General features: G+C 58.1%; 1 protein-coding gene across 2 annotated transcripts; it reads left to right on the top strand.

The window, feature by feature from the left end:
* The first annotated feature begins 489 nt into the window (after positions 1 to 489).
* Positions 490 to 19,720, top strand: LOC117438079 (CAP-Gly domain-containing linker protein 3-like). 2 transcript variants are annotated; one of them, XM_034073487.1, is made up of 15 exons: positions 490 to 628; positions 2,018 to 2,179; positions 3,725 to 3,864; positions 6,617 to 6,710; positions 7,457 to 7,618; positions 8,589 to 8,707; positions 11,438 to 11,674; positions 13,090 to 13,225; positions 14,011 to 14,133; positions 15,265 to 15,393; positions 16,981 to 17,104; positions 18,066 to 18,130; positions 18,833 to 18,919; positions 19,491 to 19,563; positions 19,651 to 19,720. In XM_034073487.1, exons 1-15 carry the CDS (start codon positions 595 to 597, stop codon positions 19,703 to 19,705), a joined length of 1,740 nt encoding a protein of 579 aa, XP_033929378.1. In that variant the 5' UTR covers positions 490 to 594; the 3' UTR covers positions 19,706 to 19,720. The 2 variants fall into 2 exon arrangements, with proteins under 2 accessions (XP_033929378.1, XP_033929379.1); XM_034073488.1 differs by lacking the exon at positions 18,833 to 18,919 and having other exon boundaries at positions 492 to 628.
* Positions 19,721 to 20,232: the final 512 nt, after the last annotated feature.

The following is a 20,232-nucleotide window of genomic DNA, read 5'->3' as shown; positions in this document are numbered from 1 at the left end:
CCAATGTCCTTATTCCATAGGGAACCCAATGTCCTTATTCCATAGGGATCCCAGTGTCCTTATTCCATAGGGATCCAATGTCCTTATTCCATAGGGATCCCAGTGTCCTTATTCTATAGGGATCCAATGTCCTTATTCCATAGGGATCCCAATGTCCTTATTCCATAGGGATACCAGTGCCCTGTCCATAGGGATCCCGATGTCCTTGTTCCATAGGGAACCCCAATGTCTTGTCCATAGGCATTCCAATGCTCTGTCCACAGGGATCCCAGTGCCCTGTCCATAGGGACCCCATTATCCTAACTCCATAGGGACCCCATTATCCTAATTCCATAGGGCCCCCAATGCCCTGTCCATAGGGACCCCATTACCCTAACTCCATAGGGACCCCATTGCCCTGCCCCATGGCCCCCCCATTGCCCCCCTGCAGCCCCCCCTGCTGCCCCCTGCTGCCATCGCCTGCCCTGAGGAAGAGGAGGAGGAGGAAGATGCCGGAGCCCCCCCGATCCCTGCGGAGCCCCCCCCGGAGCAGCCCTGACCCCCCATAGGGGGGTGCCCTATAGGGTGCCCCCATTGGTGCTCTATGGGGCGGGGATGCCCCCTATGGCTTTAATAAAGGATGGAGGAGGTGAGTGTCTGAGGGTGCTTCCTCCTATGGGTTCCTATGGACTCCTATAGGGGGGCTGAGCCTATGGGGGCCATAGGTGGGCTCCAGAGTCCTTGTCCTATAGCCCCATATCCCCCATCCTCTATAGGCCTGTGCCCCCCATCTGCTACAGCACCTCTGACTCCTGTCCCTTATGGACCCCATACATGCTGCCTGCTCTGTTCCCTATAGCCCTAGTCCTATAGACCCACATCCCCTGTCCCCTTTATCCCTGTAGCTCCATATGCCCCTTTACCTATAGCACTCGTACCCCACTTCCTCTAGGGACCCCGTACATTGTCCCCTATGGCCCCCCCTACATCCCCTATAGACCCCCCACACCACCCCCTATAGCCCCATACACCATTATTTATAGCCCCGTAATCCATCTCCTATATCCCCATACACCATCCCCTATATCCCATACACCATCCCCTATAGCCCCATACCCCATCCCCTATGCCCCCATACACCATCCCCTATAGCCCCCATACACAACCCACTATAGCTACCATACACAGCCCCCTATATCCCCATAACCCATCCCCTATATCCCATACACCGTCCCCTATAGACCCCACACCCCATCCCCTATGCCCCCATACACCATCCCCTATAGCCCCCATACACAGCCCACTATAGCTAAGATACACAGCCCCTATATCCCCATACACCATCCCCTATAGCCCCGTAATCCATCCCCTGTATCCCATACACCATCCCCTATAGACCCCATGCCACATCCCCTATGTCCCCATACACCCTCCGCTATAGCCACCATACACAGTCCCCTGTGCCCCCATACACCATCCTCTATAGCCCCATAATCCTTCCCCTCTAGCCCCATAAACTATCCCCTATAGGCCCCATACCATATCCCCTATGCCCCCATACACCGTTCCCTATAGCCACCATACACAGTCCCCTATATCCCCATACCCCATTTCCTATAGCCCCATAAACTATCCCCTATAGGCCCCATAATCCACTCCTTATAGCCCATACACTGTGTCCTATAGCCCCATACACCCTCCCCTATAGCCCCGCCCCTCCAAGCCCCGCCCCTCCGCTCCCCTCCAAGCCCCTCCCCTCTCAGTCCGCGCATGCGCGCTGCGCTGCGCCCATCCGCCCGGCCGCGTCTCCGGCAGGTACCGATTCGGGGGGGGGGAGAGGGGGGGGCCAAAAACACCGGGATCAAACGGGATAAACCGGGATTAAACGGGATCGAACGGGATAAAACGGGATCAAACGGGATCGAACGGGATCAAACGGGATCATCCGAGACCCCCCCCCCGCATCCCAACCCCCAATCCCGTGTCCCGTCCCCCCCCCCCGTTAACCCCCTTGGTTCGCCCCCCCCCCTCCCCTCAGAGGCCGCCGCCATGACCAAGGACAGCGGGGACCCCCCCGAGGGGGGGGGGGCGGCACCGGAGCCCCCCCCGGAGCCCACATCCGGGGACCCCCCCCCGGACCCCCCCCGCAGGAGGCCCATGGTACATCCCGCTGCGCCTGCGCCGCTGCCCAAGGACTACGGTGAGGGGCAATGGGGGTAATGGGGGTAATGGGGATGGGGACCCCCCATTGGGGAGAATGGGGGGTAATGGGGATGGGGACCCCCTCATAAGGAGAATGGGGCCTTAATGGGGGTAATGGGGATAGGGAGCCCCCCCCATGGGGAGAATGGGGCCTTAATGGGGGGTAATGGGGATGGGGACCCCCCCATGGGGGGAATGGGGCTTTAATGGGGGTCAATGGGGATAGGGACCCCCCCATAGGGAGAATGGGGCCTTAAAGGGGGTAATGGGGATGGGGACCCCCCCATGGGGAGAACGGGGCTTAATGGGGGGAAATGGGAACAGGGACCCCCCCATGGGGAGAATGGGGCTTTAATGGGGGGTAATGGGGATGAGAACCCGCCCATGGGGAGAATGGGGCCTTAATGGGGGATAATGGGAACAGGGACCCCCCACCCAATGGGGAGAATGGGGCTTTAACGGGGGGTAATGGGGATAGGGACCCCCCCCCCATGGGGAGAATGGAGCCTAATGGGTACAGGGACAACCCCCCATAGACACAATGGGGACGGGGACCCCCCCCCAGAAAGAATGGGGACCCCCCCCTTTTGTCACAGACACACTGCCCCATAGCAAAGGACCCCTATGGGGCTGCCAATGGGGATTCTCTGCTGACTGCTATGGGGTTGTGCACTATGGGATGTCCTCCCATAGAGACAGGGATACCCCCCCCCCCCCATAGCAAAGGACCCCTATGGGGCTCCTATGGGGCTGTGCACTATGGGATGTCCTCTCATAGGCACAGTGATACCCCCTATAGCACTGGACCCCTATGGGGCTGCCACTGGGATTCTCTGCTGGCTGCTATGGGGTTGTGCACAATGGGATGACCTCCCATAGGGCCAGACACCCCCCCCATAGCAAAGGACCCCTATGGGGCTGCTATGGGGCTGTGCACTATGGGATATCCTCCCATAGGGACAGACACCCCCCCCATAGCAAAGGACCCCTATGGGGCTGCCAATGGGGATTCTCTGCTGGCTGCTATGGGGTTGTGCACTATGGGATGTTCTCCTATAGGGACTGGGATCCCACCCCCCCATAGCACAGGACCCCTATGGGGCTGCCGGTGGGGATTCTTTGATGGCTCCTATGGGGTTGTGCACTATGGGATGTCCTCCCATAGAGACAGACACCCCCCCCATAGCACAGGACCCCTATGGGGCTGCCAGTGGGGAATCTCTGCTGGCTGCTATGGGGTTGTGCACTATGGGATGTCCTCCCATAGGGACATACACCCCCCCCATAGCAAAGGACCCCTATGGGGCTGGCAGTGGGGATTCTCTGCTGGCTGCTATGGGGTTGTGCACTATGGGATGTTCTCCTATAGGGTCAGGGATCCCCCCCCCATAGCAAAGGACCCCTATGGGGCAGCTATGGGGCTGTGCACTATGGGATGTCCTCCCATAGGGACAGACACCCCCCCCCTATATCAAAGGACCCCTATGGGGCTGTGCACTATGGGGCACCCCCTATGTCCCCCCTTACATGTCCCCCCCCCCAGCATTCACGTTCTTTGACCCCAACGATGCCGCGTGCCGGGAGATCCTACAGGACCCCAGTACCTCAGTCCCACAGCTCTTTGCCATCCTGCGCCAGTGGGTGCCCCAGGTGCAGCACAACGTGGACCTCATCGGGAACGAGGTGAGGGGGGGGGGGGCTGAGGGGGTGGGGGGGGTATGGGGCTGGGGGGTGTTATGGGGCTGGGGGGGCTATGGGGGCTATGGGGGAGAGGGGGCTCTGGGGTATTATGGGGGGCTATAGGGGACGGGGCTGTGCGGGGCTATGGGGGACAGGGGACTGTGGGGGGCTAAGGGGGACTATGGGGGCTATGGGGTGTTATGGGGGGCTGTGGGGGACAGGGGGCTGTGGGGGGCTATGGGGCAATATGGGGGACAGGGGGCTGTGGGGGCCTATGAGGGACAGGGGGCTATGGGGGGCAGGGGGCTATGGGGTGTTATGGGGGACAGGGGGCTGTGGGTTGTTATGGGGGGAAGGGGGCTGTGGGGGCTATGGGGGACAGAGGGCTCTGGGGTATTATGGGGGACTATAGGGGACAGGAGGCTATGGGGGGCAGGGGGCTGTGGGGGGCTATGGGAGGCTATGGGGGAGAGGGGGCTGTGGGGTATTATGGGGGGCTATAGGGGACAGGGGGCTGTGCGGGGCTATGGGGGACAGGGGGCTATGGGGGCTATGGGGAGCAGGGGGCTGTGGGGGGCTATGGGGGACAGGGGGCTATGGGGGACTATGGGGGACAGGGGGCTGTGGGGGGCTATGGGGGACAGGGGACTGGGGGGCGCTATGGGGCTGTGGGTTCTTATGGAGGGCTATGGGAGACGGGGCTGTGGGGCACTATGGGGCTGTGGGTTGTTATGGGGGGCTATGGGGGACAGGGGGCTATGGGGGGCTGTGGGGGACAGGGGGCTCTGGGGTATTATGGGGGGCTATAGGGGACAGGGGCTGTGGGGGGCTATGGGGGGACAGGGGGCTGTGGGGTGTTATGGGGGAGAGGGGGCTGTGGGGGGCTATGGGGATCTATGGGGAACAGGGGGCTATGGGGGGGCTATGGGGGACAGGGGGCTGTGGGGTGTTATTGTGGGGCTGTGGGGTGTTATGGGGCAATATAGGGGACAGGGTGCTATGGGGTGCTATGGGAGACTGGAGGCTGTGGGGTGTTATGGGGGACATGGGGCTATGGGGTGCTATGAGGGGTCAGGGTGCTATGGGGGACAGGGGCTGTGGGCTTCCTCTGGGGGTGACTGTTGTACTGGTGGGTAATTGGTGTGGAACTGGTGCATAAGGGGCAACTGGTGTGCAACTGGGGTCTAACTGGTGTGTAACTGGTGTTATAGTTGTTGTACTGGTGTGTAGCTGGTGTTACAGCTGTTGTGGTGTTATAGTTGTCATATCTGTGTGTAACTGGTGTTATAGTTGTACTGGTGTGTAACTAGGGTGTAACTGGTGTTACAGCTGTTGTGGTGTTGTAGCTGTCATCTCTGTGTGTAACTGGTGTTACAGCTGTTGTACTGGTGTGTAACTGGTGTTATAGCTGTTGTTCTGCAGTGTAACTGGTGTTATAGCTGTCGTATCTCTGTGTAACTGGTGTTATGGCTGTTGTACTGGTGTGTAACTAGGGTGTAACTGGTGTTATAGTTATTGTACCTGTGTGTAACTGGTGTTATAGCTGTTGTACTGGGGTGTAACTGGTGTGTAAGTGGTGTTATAGCTGTTGTACTGGTAAGTGCTGTGTAACTGGTGTACTGGTGTGTACTCATGGTGTAACTGTTGCGTAACTGCTGTGTAATTAGTATGTAACTGGTATATAAGCAGTTGTACTGGTGTGTAACTGGTGTGCTCTAGTGCGTACTTAGGGTGTAACTGGAGTGTAACTGGGGTGTAACTGCTGTGTAGTGTTGTAACTGGGGTGTGTCTGGGGTGTAACTGGTATGTCCTGCTACATAACTAGGGTTTAACTGGTGTGTGGTGTCTTTCTGGGGTGTTATTGGGCTGTAACTGGTGTGTAGTGTGTAACTGGGGTGTAACTATGGTGTAACTGGTGTTTAACCAGTGTGTAACTGATGTGCAACCAGTGTGTAACTGAGATGTAACTATGGTGTAACTGATGCGTAGTCAGTATGTGACTGGGATGTAACTGTGTTGTAACTGGTGCTTGACTGATATGTAACTGGTGTATAACTGATGTGTAAGTGGTATAACTGCTGTGTAACTGGTGTGTAGTGTGTAGCTGGGATGTATCTGGTGTGTAACTGGTATGTCCTGGTGCATCACTATGGTGTAACTGGTGTGTGGTGTCTTACTGGGGTGTTATTGGGCTGTAACTGGTACGCAGTGTGTAAGTGGGATGTAACAGGTGTGTAACTGGGACATTACTATGGTGTAACTGGTGTGTAACCCATGTGTGTAACTGCTGTGTAATTGATGTGTAACCGGTGTGTAACTGTGATGTAACTATGGTGTAACTGGTGTGTAACTCACGTGTAACCAGTGTGTAACTGGTGTGTAACTGATGTGTAATTGGTGTTTAACTGGGATGTAACTGTAGTGTAACTAGTGTGTAACGGGTGTGTAACCGGTGTGTAACTGGTGTGTAACTGGTGTGTAACTGGGATGTAATTATGGTGTAACCAATGTGTAACCGGTGTATAACCGGGATGTAACTGGTGTGTAACTGATGTATAACTGGTGTGTAACCGGAGAGTAACCGATGTGTTACTGGTGTGTAACAGGTGTGTAACTGGTTTGCAACAGGTATCTAACTGGTGTGTAACCGGGATGTAACTGATGTGTAACTGGTGTGTAACTGGGATGTAACCGGTGTGTAACTGGTTTGTAACTGGTGTGTAACTGGTGTGTAACCCTGGTGTACCCGGGTCAGATCCTGCGCCGTGGCTGCCACGTGAACGACCGGGACGGGCTGACGGACATGACCCTGCTGCACTATGCCTGCAAGGCTGGGGCCCATGGCGTGGGTACGTGTGCCCATCACCCCACACCCCCCAGCCCCATAGCCCCACAGCCCCACACCCCATAGCCCCACACCCCATAGCCCCACACCCCCCAGCCCCATAACCCCCAGCCCCATAACCCCACAGGCCCACACCCCATAGCCCCATAGCCCCACACCCCCCAGCCCCACACCCCACAGCCCCACACCCCCGAGCCCCGTAACCCCACAGCCCCATAGCCGCACACCCCCCAGCCCCATAGCCCCACACTCCCCAGCCCCACAGCCCCATAGCCCCACAGCCCCACACCCCCCAGCCCCATAGCCCCACACCCCACAGACCCATAGCCCCACACCCCCCAGCCCCACACCCCCCAGCCCCACACCCCCACAGCCCCACACCCCATAACCCCACACCCCCCAGCCCCACACCCCCCAGCCCCATAGCCCCACACCCCCCAGCCCCACACCCCCCAGCCCCATAACCCCACAGCCCCATAGCCCCACACCCCACACCCCCCAGCCCCATAACCCCTCACACCCCATAGCCCCTCACCCCCATGTCCCCACAGGTGACCCCGCGGCCGCCGTGCGCCTGTCCACGCGGCTGCTGGCGCTGGGGGGGGACGTGACCCACAGCCCTCAGCCCCACACACCCCAGCCCCACACCCCACACCCCATAGCCCCACACCCCCCAGCCCCACAGCCCCACAGCCCCCCAGCCCCATAGCCCCTCACACCCCCCAGCCCCTCACCCCCATCTCCCCACAGGTGACCCTGCGGCCGCCGTGCGCCTGTCCACGCGGCTGCTGGCGCTGGGGGGGGACGTGACCCTGCGCAGCCGCTGGACCCACATGAACGCTCTGCACTATGCAGCTTACTTCGATGTGCCAGAGCTCATCCGCACCCTGCTGAGGGCAGCGGCACCCAGAGGTGGGCATGGGGTATGGGGTGTGGGGGGGTCTATGGGGTATGGGGGGGTCTATGGGGGTATGGGGCATGGGGGGTGGTACAGGGCATGGGGGGGTCTATGGGGTATGGGGCATGGGGGGGGGTATGGGGCATGGGGGGGTCCATGGGGGTATGGGGCATGGGGGGGGTACGGGGCATGGTGGGCGGTATGGGGTACAGGGCATGGGGGATCCATGGGGGTATGGGGTATGGGGGGGGGTATGGGGGTACAGGGCATAGGGGGGTCCATGGGATATGGGGCATAGGGGGGTCTATGGGGGGGCATGGGTGTACAGGGCATGGGGGGTCTATAGGGTTACGGGGAATGGGGGTCCGTGGGGGTACAGGGCATGGGGGGGTCCATGGGGGTAAGGACATTGGGGTCCCTAAGGGGTAAGGTCATTGGGTGCCCCATGGGCTATGGGGTCCCTATGGGGTGAGGGCAGTGTGTGCCCTATGGGGTCCCTATGGGGTGAGTGTGCTGTGTGCCCTATGGGGTCCCTATGGGGTGGGTGCCCTGTGTGGTCCCTATGGGGTCTCTATGGGGTGGGTGCAGTGTGTGCCCTATGGGGTGGCTATGGGATGAGTGCCCTGTGGTCCCTATGGGGTGGCTATGGGGTGAGTGCCCTGTGGTCCCTATGGGGTGGCTATGGGGTGAGTGCCCTGTGGTCCCTATGGGGTGGCTATGGGGTGAGTGCACTGTGCCCTATGGGGTCCCTATGGGGTGAGTGCACTGTGCCCTATGGGGTCCCTATGGGGTGAGTGCACTGTGCCCTATGGGGTGGTTGCAGTGTGTGCCCTATGGGGTCCCTATGGGGTCCCTATGGGGTGGGTGCACTGTGCCCTATGTGGTCCCTATGGGGTGAGGTCTGTGCCCTATGGGGTCCCTATGGGGTGGCTATGGAGTGAGTTCACTATGTGCCCTATATGTTCCCCTGCCCTCTGTCCCCAGTGCTGCACTCCACCTGCAGTGACTTCAGCCATGGCACCGCTCTGCACATCGCAGCCTCCAACCTGTGCCTGGGCTCCGTGCGCTGCCTGCTGGAGCATGGGGCTGATCCTGCAATGAGGGTATGGGGCTGGGGGCGGAGGGTGGGGGTGTATGGGGGGTATAGGGGATATAGGTGATATTTGGGTATAGGGGATATGGGAGATATAGGTGCCATAGGGGCAATAGAGGATATGGGGGATATAGGGGCTATGGGGGATATAGGGGACATAGGTGCCATAGGCTATGTTTGGCATATAGGGGTTATGGGGGATATAGGGGGCTATAGGTGCCATAGGGTATATGGGGATATGGGGGATATAGGGGGCTGTAGGTGCCATAGAGGATGTGGGGGATATAGGGGATATAGGTGCCATAGGGGCTATAGGGGATATGGGGATATAGGGGGCTATAGGTGCCATAGGGGCTATGGGGGATATAGGGGGCTATAGGTGCCATAGAGGATGTGGGGATATAGGGGGCTATAGGTACCATAGGGGATATGGGGGATATAGGGGGCTATAGGTGCCATAGGGGATATGGGGGATATAGGGGGCTATAGGTACCATAGGGGATATGGGGGATATAGGGGGCTATAGGTGCCATAGGGGATATGGGGGATATAGGGGGCTATAGGTACCATAGGGGATATGGGGGATATAGGGGGCTATAGGTGCCATAGGGCTATGGGGGATATGGGAGATATAGGGGACTGTAGGTGCCCTTAGGGGCTATGGGGGATATAGGGGGCTATAGGTGCCATTGGAGATATGGGGGATATAGGGGGCTATAGGTTCCCTTAGGGCTATGGGGGATATAGGGGGCTATAGCTGCCATAGGGGCTATGGGGGATATAGGGGTCTATAGGTGCCATTGGGGATATGGGGGATATAGGTGGCTATAGGTGCCCTTAGGGGCTATGGGGGATATAGGGTGCTATAGGTGCCACAGGGGCTATGGGGGATGTGGGGGATATAGGGGGCTATAGGTGCCCTTAGGGGCTATGGGGGATATAGGGGGCTATAGGTGCCATAGGGGCTATGGGGGATATAGGGGATATAGGTGGCTGTAGGTGCCATAGGGGCTATGGGGGATATAGGGGATATAGGTGGCTGTCAGTGACATAAGGGCTATGGGGGATATGGGGGATATAGGGGGCTGTAGGTGCCATAGGGGATATGGGGGATATAGGGGATATAGGTACCATAGGGGCTATAGGGGATATGGGGATATAGGGGGCTATAGGTGCTTTTAGGGGCTATGGGGGATATAGGGGATATAGGTGGCTGTAGGTGCCATAGGGGCTATGGGGGATATAGGGGGCTATAGGTGCCATAGGGGATATGGGGATATAGGGGGCTATAGGGCTATATGAGCTATAACGGATATGGAAGATATAGGGAGCTGCAAGGGAATAGAAGTACTATGGGGGCTACAGCATCTATACTAGGTATAGGAGGTATAGGGACCATAGCAGTGCATTATGGGCTGTAGAAACTATGGGGGGTTTAGGAGGGTTTAATGTCCATAGGCTCCATAGGCTCTGCTGTGTCCCCTATAGAACAGCAAGGGGCAGGTGGCCGCAGAGGTGGTTCCTATAGGCTCTATAGGCTCTATAGGCTCTGTTCTCCCCTATAGAACAGCAAGGGGCAGGTGGCAGCGGTTCCTATAGGCTCTATAGGCTCCATATGCTGTGTCCCCTATAGAACAGCAAGGGGCAGGTGGCAGCCGTTCCTATAGGCTCCATATGCTGTGTCCCCTATAGAACAGCAAGGGGCAGGTGGCAGCGGTTCCCATAGGCTCCATATGTTGTGTCCCCTATAGAACAGCAAGGGGCAGGTGGCAGCAGAGGTGGTTCCTATAGGCTCTATAGGCTCTGCTGTGTCCCCTATAGAACAGCAAGGGGCAGGTGGCAGCGGTTCCCATAGGCTCCATATGTTGTGTCCCCTATAGAACAGCAAGGGGCAGGTGGCCGCAGAGGTGGTTCCTATAGGCTCTGTAGGCTCTGCTGTGTCCTCTATAGAACAGCAAGGGGTAGGTGGCAGCGGTTCCTATAGGCTCTATAGGCTCCATATGCTGTGTTCCCTATGGAACAGCAAGGGGCAGGTGGCAGCGGTTCCCATAGGCTCCATATGCTGTGTCCCCTATAGAAGAGCAAGGGGCAGGTGGCAGCAGTTCCTATAGGCTCTATAGGCTCTGCTGTGTCCCCTATAGAACAGCAAGGGGCAGGTGGCTGCAGAGGTGGTTCCTATAGGCTCTATAGGCTCTGCTCTCCCCTATAGAACAGCAAGGGGCAGGTGGCAGCGGTTCCTATAGGCTCTATAGGCTCTGCTGTGTCCCCTATAGAACAGCAAGGGGCAGGTGGCAGTGGTTCCTATAGGCTCTATAGGCTCCATATGCTGTGTCCCCTATAGAACAGCAAGGGGCAGGTGGCAGCGGTTCCTATAGGCTCTATAGGCTCTGCTGTGTCCCCTATAGAACAGCAAGGGGCAGGTGGCAGTGGTTCCTATAGGCTCTATAGGCTCCATATGCTGTGTCCCCTATAGAACAGCAAGGGGCAGGTGGCAGCAGAGGTGGTTCCTATAGGCTCTATAGGCTCTGCTGTGTCCCCTATAGAACAGCAAGGGGCAGGTGGCAGCGGTTCCTATAGGCTCCATATGCTGTGTCCCCTATAGAACAGCAAGGGGCAGGTGGCAGTGGTTCCCATAGGCTCTATAGGCTCTGCTGTGTCCCCTATAGAACAGCAAGGGGCAGGTGGCTGCAGAGGTGGTTCCTATAGGCTCTATAGGCTCCATATGCTGTGTCCCCTATAGAACAGCAAGGGGCAGGTGGCTGCAGAGGTGGTTCCAGACCCCACGGACATGGCCCTGGACAAGGCAGAGGCTGCACTGGTGGCTCGGGAGCTGCGGCGGCTGCTGGAGGAGGCTGTTCCCTTGAGCTGTTCCCTGCCCAGGGTCACCCTCCCCAACTATGACAACCTGCCTGGGAACAGTGTCCTGCTGAGCATGGGGCTGGCGCTGGGGGACAGAGTGAGCCTGCCTGGGGGCAAGGTGGGTACTGGGGTCAATGGGGATCAATGGGGATCAATGGGGGTGAATGGGGATCAATGGGGATGAATGGGAATGAATGGGTGTGAATGGGTGTGAATGGGTGTGAATGGGTGTGAATGGGAATGAATGGGTGTGAATGGGTGTGAATGGGGGTGAATGGGTGTGAATGGGAACAGTGTCCTGCTGAGCATGGGGCTGGCGCTGGGGGACAGAGTGAGCCTGCCCGGGGGCAAGGTGGGTACTGGGGTCAATGGGGGTCAATGGGGATCAATGGGGATCAATGGGTGTTAATGGGTGTGAATGGGGGTGAATGGGTGTGAATGGGGATGAATGGGTGTGAATGGGGGTCAATGGGTGTGAAAGGGGGTCAATGGGGATGAATGGGGGTGAATGGGTGTGAATGGGGGTGAATGGGGGTGAATGGGTGTGAATGGGTGTGAATGGCTGTGAATGGGTGTGAACGGGTGTGAATGGGAACAGTGTCCTGCTGAGCATGGGGCTGGCACTGGGGGACAGAGTGAGCCTGCCCGGGGGCAAGGTGGGTACTGGGGTCAATGGGGATGAATGGGGGTCAATGGGGGTGAATGGGTGTGAATGGGTGTGAATGGGGATGAATGGGTGTGAATGGGTAGGAATGGGTGTGAATGGGGGTGAATGGGGATGAATGGGTGTGAATGGGTGTGAATGGGGATGAATGGGTGTGAATGGGGATGAATGGGTGTGAATGGGTGTGAATTGGAACAGTGTCCTGCTGAGCATGGGGCTGGTGCTGGGGGACAGAGTGAGCCTGCCCGGGGGCAAGGTGGGTACTGGGGTCAATGGGGATGAATGGGGATCAATGGGTGTGAATAGGTGTGAATGGGGGTGAATGGGTGTGAATAGGTGTGAATGTGTGTGAATGGGTGTGAATGGGTGTGAATAGGTGTGAATGGGTGTGAATAGGTGTGAATGGGGGTGAATGGGTGTGAATAGGTGTGAATGGGGGTGAATGGGTGTGAATAGGTGTGAATGGGGGTCAATGGGTGTGAATGGTTGTGAATGGGAACAGTGTCCTGCTGAGCATGGGGCTGGCGCTGGGGGACAGAGTGAGCCTGCCCGGGGGCAAGGTGGGTACTGGGGTCAATGGGGGTCAATGGGTATGAATGGGGGTGAATGGGTGTGAATGGGGATGAATGGGTGTGAATGGATGTGAATGGGTGTGAATGGGTGTGAATGGGTATGAATGGGTATGAATGGGGATGAATGGGTGTGAATGGGTGTGAATGGGTGTGAATGGGGATGAATGGGTATGAATGGGTGTGAATGGGTATGAATGGGTCCCTGGGCTGGTATTGTGGTTCTTTGTGCCCGTTTTGGGTCACTTTATGCCAGTTTTGTGTCTCTATGTCCCCCCCCATCCCCTCCCCCCCCCACAGGTGGGGACCCTTCGGTTCTGTGGCACCACAGCCTTCGCCAGTGGGCAATGGGCAGGGGTGGAGCTGGATGAGCCCGAGGGCAAGAACGACGGCAGCGTGGGGGGGGTGAGGTACTTCATCTGCCCCCCAAAGCAGGGTAAGGGCTGCGCTGGGACATACTGGGGCATACTGGGACATACTGGGACATACTGACCTGTACTGGGGCATACTGGCGCATACTGACCTGTACTGGGGCGTACTGGGGCATACTGGGACATACTGACCTGTACTGGGACATACTGACCTGTACTGGGACATACTGGGGCATACTGGGACATACTGACCTGTACTGGGACATACTGGGGCATACTGACCTGTACTGGGACATACTGGGACATACTGACCTGTACTGGGACATACTGGGACATACTGGGGCATACTGACGTGTACTGGGACATACTGGGACATACTGACCTGTACTGGGACATACTGGGACATACTGACCTGTACTGGGACATACTGACCTGTACTGGGACATACTGGGACATACTGACCTGTACTGGGACATACTGACCTGTACTGGGACATACTGACCTGTACTGGGACATACTGGGACATACTGGGGCATACTGACGTGTACTGGGACATACTGGGGCATACTGACGTGTACTGGGACATACTGGGACATACTGGGACATACTGACCTGTACTGGCTCATACTGGGACATACTGACCTGTACTGGGGCATGCTGACCTGTACTGAGACATACTGACCTGTACTGAGACATACTGACCTGTACTGGGACATACTGACCTGTACTGGGACATACTGACCTGTACTGGGGCATACTGATGTATACTGGTCCAGACTGGCCCATACTGCTCCGGACTGGTCCATACTGGTCCATACTGATCCGGACTGGTCACCCCATTGACCCACAGGCATCTTCGCCTCCGTCTCCAAGATCTCCAAGGCTGAGGAGCAGCCTCCGGCTCCGTCCCCCCCCCACAGCCCCCCCGAGGCCCCGGCCCGAGGATCACACAGGTCCCGCAAGGACAAGAGAGGTGACACAGACCCCACATAACCCACATTGACCCCATATACCCCATAACCCCCCATGTCCCCCCATAACCACCCATGTACCCCCATGTACCCCATAACCCCCTATATACCCCATAACCCCCCATATACCCCACAGACCCCACACATCCCCCATATACCCCATGTCCCCCCATAACCCACCATGTGCCCCCATAACCCACTATATACCCTATGACCCCATATCCCCCTATAACACCACATAACCCCCATAACCCCCCATGACCCCCATATCCCTCATAACCCCCCAAGTCCCCCATAACCCCCCATACCCCCCATAACCTCCCATAACCCCCATAACCCCCCATAACCCCCATAACCCTCCATGATTCCTATGTCCCCTCATATCCCCCATAACCCCCCATATACCCCATGTCCCCCATGACCCCCCATGTACACCATAAACCCCATAACCCCCCCATATAGCCCCATAATTCCCCATGTCCCCCTATATCCCCCATGACCCCCATGTCCCCCCCTTACTCTCCTTCATCCCTTCCCTCTCCCCATCCCCCCTTTGGCTCCGCCCCCTCATGCTCACAATGGGCGTGGCCAGAAGCTGATGGGGGCGTGTCCTTCTGTAGCCCCACCCCTTGGGTGGGGGGCGGGGACAAAGTCAGGGGCGTGGCTTTGATGCACATGCAAGGCTGTGATTGGGTGGGCTGCATGAAGGGGGCGTGGCCTATGGGGGCGATGGGCGGGGCCAAGCAGGGGCGTGGCTTTGATGTGCAGGCAAGGCTGTGATTGGGTGGCTGCGTGAAGGGGGCGTGGCCTGAGGGGGGCGATGGGCGGGGTCAAGCAGGGGCGGGGCTTTGATGCACATGCAAGTCTGTGATTGGGTGGGTGCATGAAGGGGGCGTGGCCTGAGGGGCTTATGGGCGGGGTCAAGCAGGGGCGTGGCTTTGATGTGCAGGCAATGCTGTGATTGGGTGGGCTGCATGAGGGGGCGTGGCCTGAGGGTGGCGATGGGCGGGGCCAAGAAGGGACATGGCTATGGGGCCAGGGTTGTGATTGGGCATCTCGGGGTGGGCGTGGCCACGGTGGGGGGGGGAGGTTGGCTCTGATTGGCTCTGCCCTGACCACGCCCCCTCCCGCAGGGCACCGGAAGAGGGGCGGGGCCTGGCTGGACCGCGAGGGCAGGCGCGTGGCGCCCGGGGACATGGTGCTGGTGGCCGGACAGAGACAGGGACGGGCTCGGTTCTATGGGAGGACTGACTTCGCTCCCGGTGAGGAGACAGACAATGGACACAGACATTGGGATCTGTCCATTGGGATACACACATTGGGATACACACATTGGGATACAGACATTGGGATACACACATTGGGATACACACATTGGGATACAGGGACAGCGACAGGGACGGGCTCGGTTCTATGGGAGGACTGACTTCGCTCCTGGTATGGATACACTGGGATATACCTATAGGGATACACCTATAGGAATACAGCCAATGGGATACACACATTGGGATACACACATTGGGATACACACATTGGGATACACACATTGGGATACAGGGACAGCGACAGGGACGGGCTCGGTTCTATGGGAGGACTGACTTCGCTCCTGGTATGGATACACTGGGATATACCTATAGGGATACACACATTGGGATACACACATTGGGATACAGACATTGGGATACAGACATTGGGATACACACATTGGGATACAGACAATGGGATACAGCCAATGGGATACACACATTGGGATACACACATTGGGATACAGACATTGGGATACACACATTGGGATACACACATTGGGATACACACATTGGGATACAGACAATGGGATACAGCCAATGGGATACACACATTGGGATACACACATTGGGATACAGACATTGGGATCTGTCCATTGGGATACACACATTGGGATACACACATTGGGATACAGGGACAGCGACAGGGACGGGCTCGGTTCTATGGGAGGACTGACTTTGCACCCGGTATGGATACACTGGGATATACCTATAGGGATACAGCCAATGGGATCTGTCCATTGGGATACAGACATTGGGATACACACATTGGGATACAGCCAATGGGATACACACATTGGGATACAGGGACAGCGACAGGGACGGGCTCGGTTCTATGGGAGGACTGACTTCGCTCCCGGTGAGGAGACAGACAATGGGATACAGACAATGGGATACAGACATTGGGATAGACATTGGGATACAGCCAATGGGATACACACATTGGGATAGACATTGGGATACAGCCAATGGGATACACCCATTGGGATACACCCGTTGGGATACACACATTGGGAGCTGTCCATTGGGATACTTCCATTGGGATCCATCCGTTGGGATCCATCTATTGGGATCTGTCCTTTGGGATCCACCCCCCATTGGGTCCATCCTTTGGGATCCATCCTGTGGGATCGACCCATTGGAGCCATTTTTTGGGATCTACCCATTGGATCCATCCCTTAGGTTCTACCCATTGGGACCCCCCCATGGGACCCCCCCATTGGTATCTACCCAGTGGGACCCCCCCCATGGGATATCCACCTTGGGACCCCCCCACTGCATCCCCCCCCTTCGGACCCTAAACCTGGGACCTCCCCGTAATAACCCCAATGGAACATCCCCCCCTTGGAACCACCCTGGACCCCCCCCTCCCCATTGGATACCTCCCATTGGACCCCCCCATTGGACCCCCATATTGGGACCCCCCATTGGACCCCCCATTGGGATCTCCCCATTGGGACCCCCCATTGGGATGCCCCCATTGGACCCCCCCATTGGTACCCCCCCATTTGCCCCCCCCATTGACCCCCCCCCATTGCCCCCCAGGGTACTGGTTTGGGGTGGAACTGGACTCAGCAGGGGGCAAACACGATGGCTCCGTTTTTGGGGTGCGCTACTTCTCCTGCCCCCCCAAACATGGCGTCTTCGCCCCCCCCTCCCGCGTGCAGAGGTATGGGGGGGGCTATGGGGGGTCTATGGGGAGTTATGGGGGGGCTATGGGTGGTTATGGGGGTGCTATGGGTGCTTATGGGGGTGCTATGGGTGGTTATGTGGGTCTATGGGTGGTTATGGGGGTCTATGGGTGGTTATGGGGATCTATGGGTGGTTATAGGGATCTATGGATGGTTATGGGGGTGTTATGGGTGGTTATGGGGATCTATGGGTGGTTATGGGGGTGCCATGGGTTGTTTTGGGGGGGTTATGGCGGGCTATGGGTTGTTATGGGGTGGATAAGGGGGTTATGGGTGGTTATGAGGTTACTATGGGTGGTTATGGGGATCTATGGGTTGTTATAGGGATCAATGGGTGGTTATGGGGGTCTATGGGTGGTTATGGGGGTCTATGGGTGGTTATGGGGGTGCTATGGGTGGTTATGGGGATCTATGGGTGGTTATGGGGGGTCTATGGGTGGTTATGGGGATCTATGGGTGGTTATGGGGGTCTATGGGTGGTTATGGGGATCTATGGGTGGTTATGGGGTTACTGTGGGTGGTTATGGGGGTGCTATGGGTGGTTATGTGGGTCTATGGGTGCTTATGGGGGGGGTTATGGGTGGTTATGGGGGGTCTGTGGGTGGTTATGGGGGTCTATGGGTTGTTATGGGGGGGTTATAGGGGTGCTATGGGTGGTTATGGGGGATTATGGGTGGTTATGGGGATCTATTGGTGCTTATGGGGGTCTATGGGTGCTTATGGGGATCTATGGGTGGCTATGGGGGTGCTATGGGTGGTTATGGGGGGGTTATGGGTGGTTATAGGGGTGCCATGGGTTGTTTTGGGGTGGCTATGGGGGGCTATGGGTTGTTTGGGGGGGGCTATGGGGGTCTATGGATGGTTATGGGGTCTATGGGTTGTTATGTGGGGCAGGCCCCATCCTCTGCCCCCCAAGTGACTCCCCCATCCCCCCCCCAGGGTTGGGGGTCCCCGGGAGGAGCCAGGGGACACTGCCCCAGAGAAGAAGGTGCAGCAGGTGACAGGTGAGTGCTGATTGGCTGGAGCTGGGGATGGGGAGAGCTGATTGGCTGGAGCATGGGGATGGGGAGAGCTGATTGGCTGCAGGGTGGGGCTGGGGAGAGCTGATTGGCTGCAGGGTGGGGATGGGGAGAGCTGATTGGCTGGAGGGTGGGGATGGGGAGAGCTGATTGGCTGCAGGGTGGGGATTGGGAGAGCTGATTGGCTGGAGGGTGGGGATGGGGAGAGCTGATTGGCTGGAGCTGGGGCTGGGGAGAGCTGATTGGCTGGAGGGTGGGGATGGGGAGAGCTGATTGGCTGGAGCTGGGGATGGGGAGAGCTGATTGGCTGGAGCTGGGGATGGGGAGAGCTGATTGGCTGGAGGGTGGGGCTGGGGAGAGCTGATTGGCTGGAGCTGGGGAGAGCTGATTGGCTGGAGGATGGGGAGAGCTGATTGGCTGGGGGGTGGGGTTGGTCACTGCTGATTGGTTGAGGGGGTTGGGCCGTTGTGATTGGCTGCTGGGTGGAGGAGGGCACTGCTGGTTGGCCAGAGGAAGGGCTTGCTGCTGATTGGCCACTGGGGTGGGGAGGTCGCTCCTGATTGGCTGGAAAGGCAAAGCAGCCCCCGATTGGTCAGCAGGACATCCTCACGCTGATTGGCCATCAGGCCAGGGCCAGCCTGGTTGTGATTGGCCAGCAGGCAGCACTGCTCTCTCCTGATTGGCCAGCACGAGGAGCACCTGCTGCTGATTGGCTGGCAGGCTGGAAGCCTGCTGATTGGCCAGTGGTGGGAGAACCGAGCGCTGATTGCACAGGCACTGCCTGGGGGAGGGTCTGTGACTGTGTCCCCCCATATCCCCCCATGTCCCCATATCTCCCCATATGTCTCCATATCCCCACATATCTCCATGGATCCATCTCCCCCTATGTCCCCCCACATTGTCCTGTGTTCCTATATCCCCCCATATCCCCCCCATGTTTCCATATCCCCATGGATCCATCTCCCCCCACATCCCCCATCACCCATGTCCCCATCTCCCCACATCGCCCCATATCCCATGGACCCATCTACCCATGGACCCATCTCACTGCACATCCCCATTGACCCACATCCCCCCATCTCCCCCCACATCTCCCCCCATCTCCCCCCATCTCATCTCCCCACATCTCCCCCCATCTCCCCCCATCTCCCCCCATCTCATCTCCCCCATCTCCCATCTCCCCACATCTCCCCCCATCTCCCCCCATCTCATCTCCCCCCACATCTCCCCCCATCTCATCTCCCCCCACATCTCCCCCCATCTCCCCCCACATCTCCCCCCATCTCATCTCCCCCCATCCCCCCTCTCCCCCCATCTCCCCCCATCTCCCCCCCTCTCCCCCCAGTCTCTCAGCCCAAGCACAACTTCCCGGCCGTGCGGACCCCCAAGGACATCACCTCCGAGAGCTCCTTCTCCAGGTACCTGTGGGTCAGTGACCCCCATATTGGGGAGGGGGGACCCCAATGTCCCCCCCCCCCCCGCAACCCCCCTCCCTTTGCCCCCAGGTTACTCTTCTGCTGCTGGTTCCCTTGGATGCTTCGGGCCGAGATGCAGTCGTAACCCCCCCCCCATTGCTGCCCCCCCCCCCCCCGTGCCTTGGTGCCCCCCCCATATTGGGCTGTTCACTCTGGACCCTATTGATGACATTGATGGACCAACCCCCCCCCCCCCCGACCCCTTTGTGCCCCCCCCTCCCCATATTGGGGCTGTTCACACTGGAACCTACTGCCTACAATGGGGGGGGGGTTCAGCCCTATGGGGCTGAATACCCCCCCCCCACCCCATAAAGGGACCCAGGCCCCCCCCCCCCCCGTAGCAATAATGTGACCCCCCCCATTATGTGAGTGCTTTAATGTGTGTGTGTGACCCCCCCTGCCCCACTGCATCCCCCCCCCCCCCCCCACTCTGCTGCCGCATGGTCCCCCCCCAACCCGCTTCTGACCCCAATAAACACCTTTGTACGTCCTATGGACCCCAATGATGGGGGGACACCAATGATGGGGGACACCAATGATGGGGGACACCAATGATGGGGGGACACCAATGATGGGGGACACCAATGATGGGGGACACCAATGATGGGGACA

Source organism: Melopsittacus undulatus (assembly GCF_012275295.1).
Source record: "Melopsittacus undulatus isolate bMelUnd1 chromosome 24 unlocalized genomic scaffold, bMelUnd1.mat.Z SUPER_24_unloc_1, whole genome shotgun sequence".
NCBI lineage: Eukaryota > Metazoa > Chordata > Aves > Psittaciformes > Psittaculidae > Melopsittacus > Melopsittacus undulatus.
This window is presented reverse-complemented; position numbering and strand designations above follow the sequence as displayed.

Bases quoted from the DNA above. Each gene is read 5' to 3' on its own strand.
- LOC117438079 (XM_034073487.1), top strand. From the start codon at position 595: ATGCCCCCTATGGCTTTAATAAAGGATGGAGGAG. The intron at 6,711-7,456 runs GTACGTGTGCCC...ATCTCCCCACAG, and splicing joins GGCTGGGGCCCATGGCGTGG to GTGACCCTGCGGCCGCCGTG. The intron at 18,131-18,832 runs GTGAGTGCTGAT...CTGATTGGCCAG, and splicing joins GAAGGTGCAGCAGGTGACAG to CACGAGGAGCACCTGCTGCT.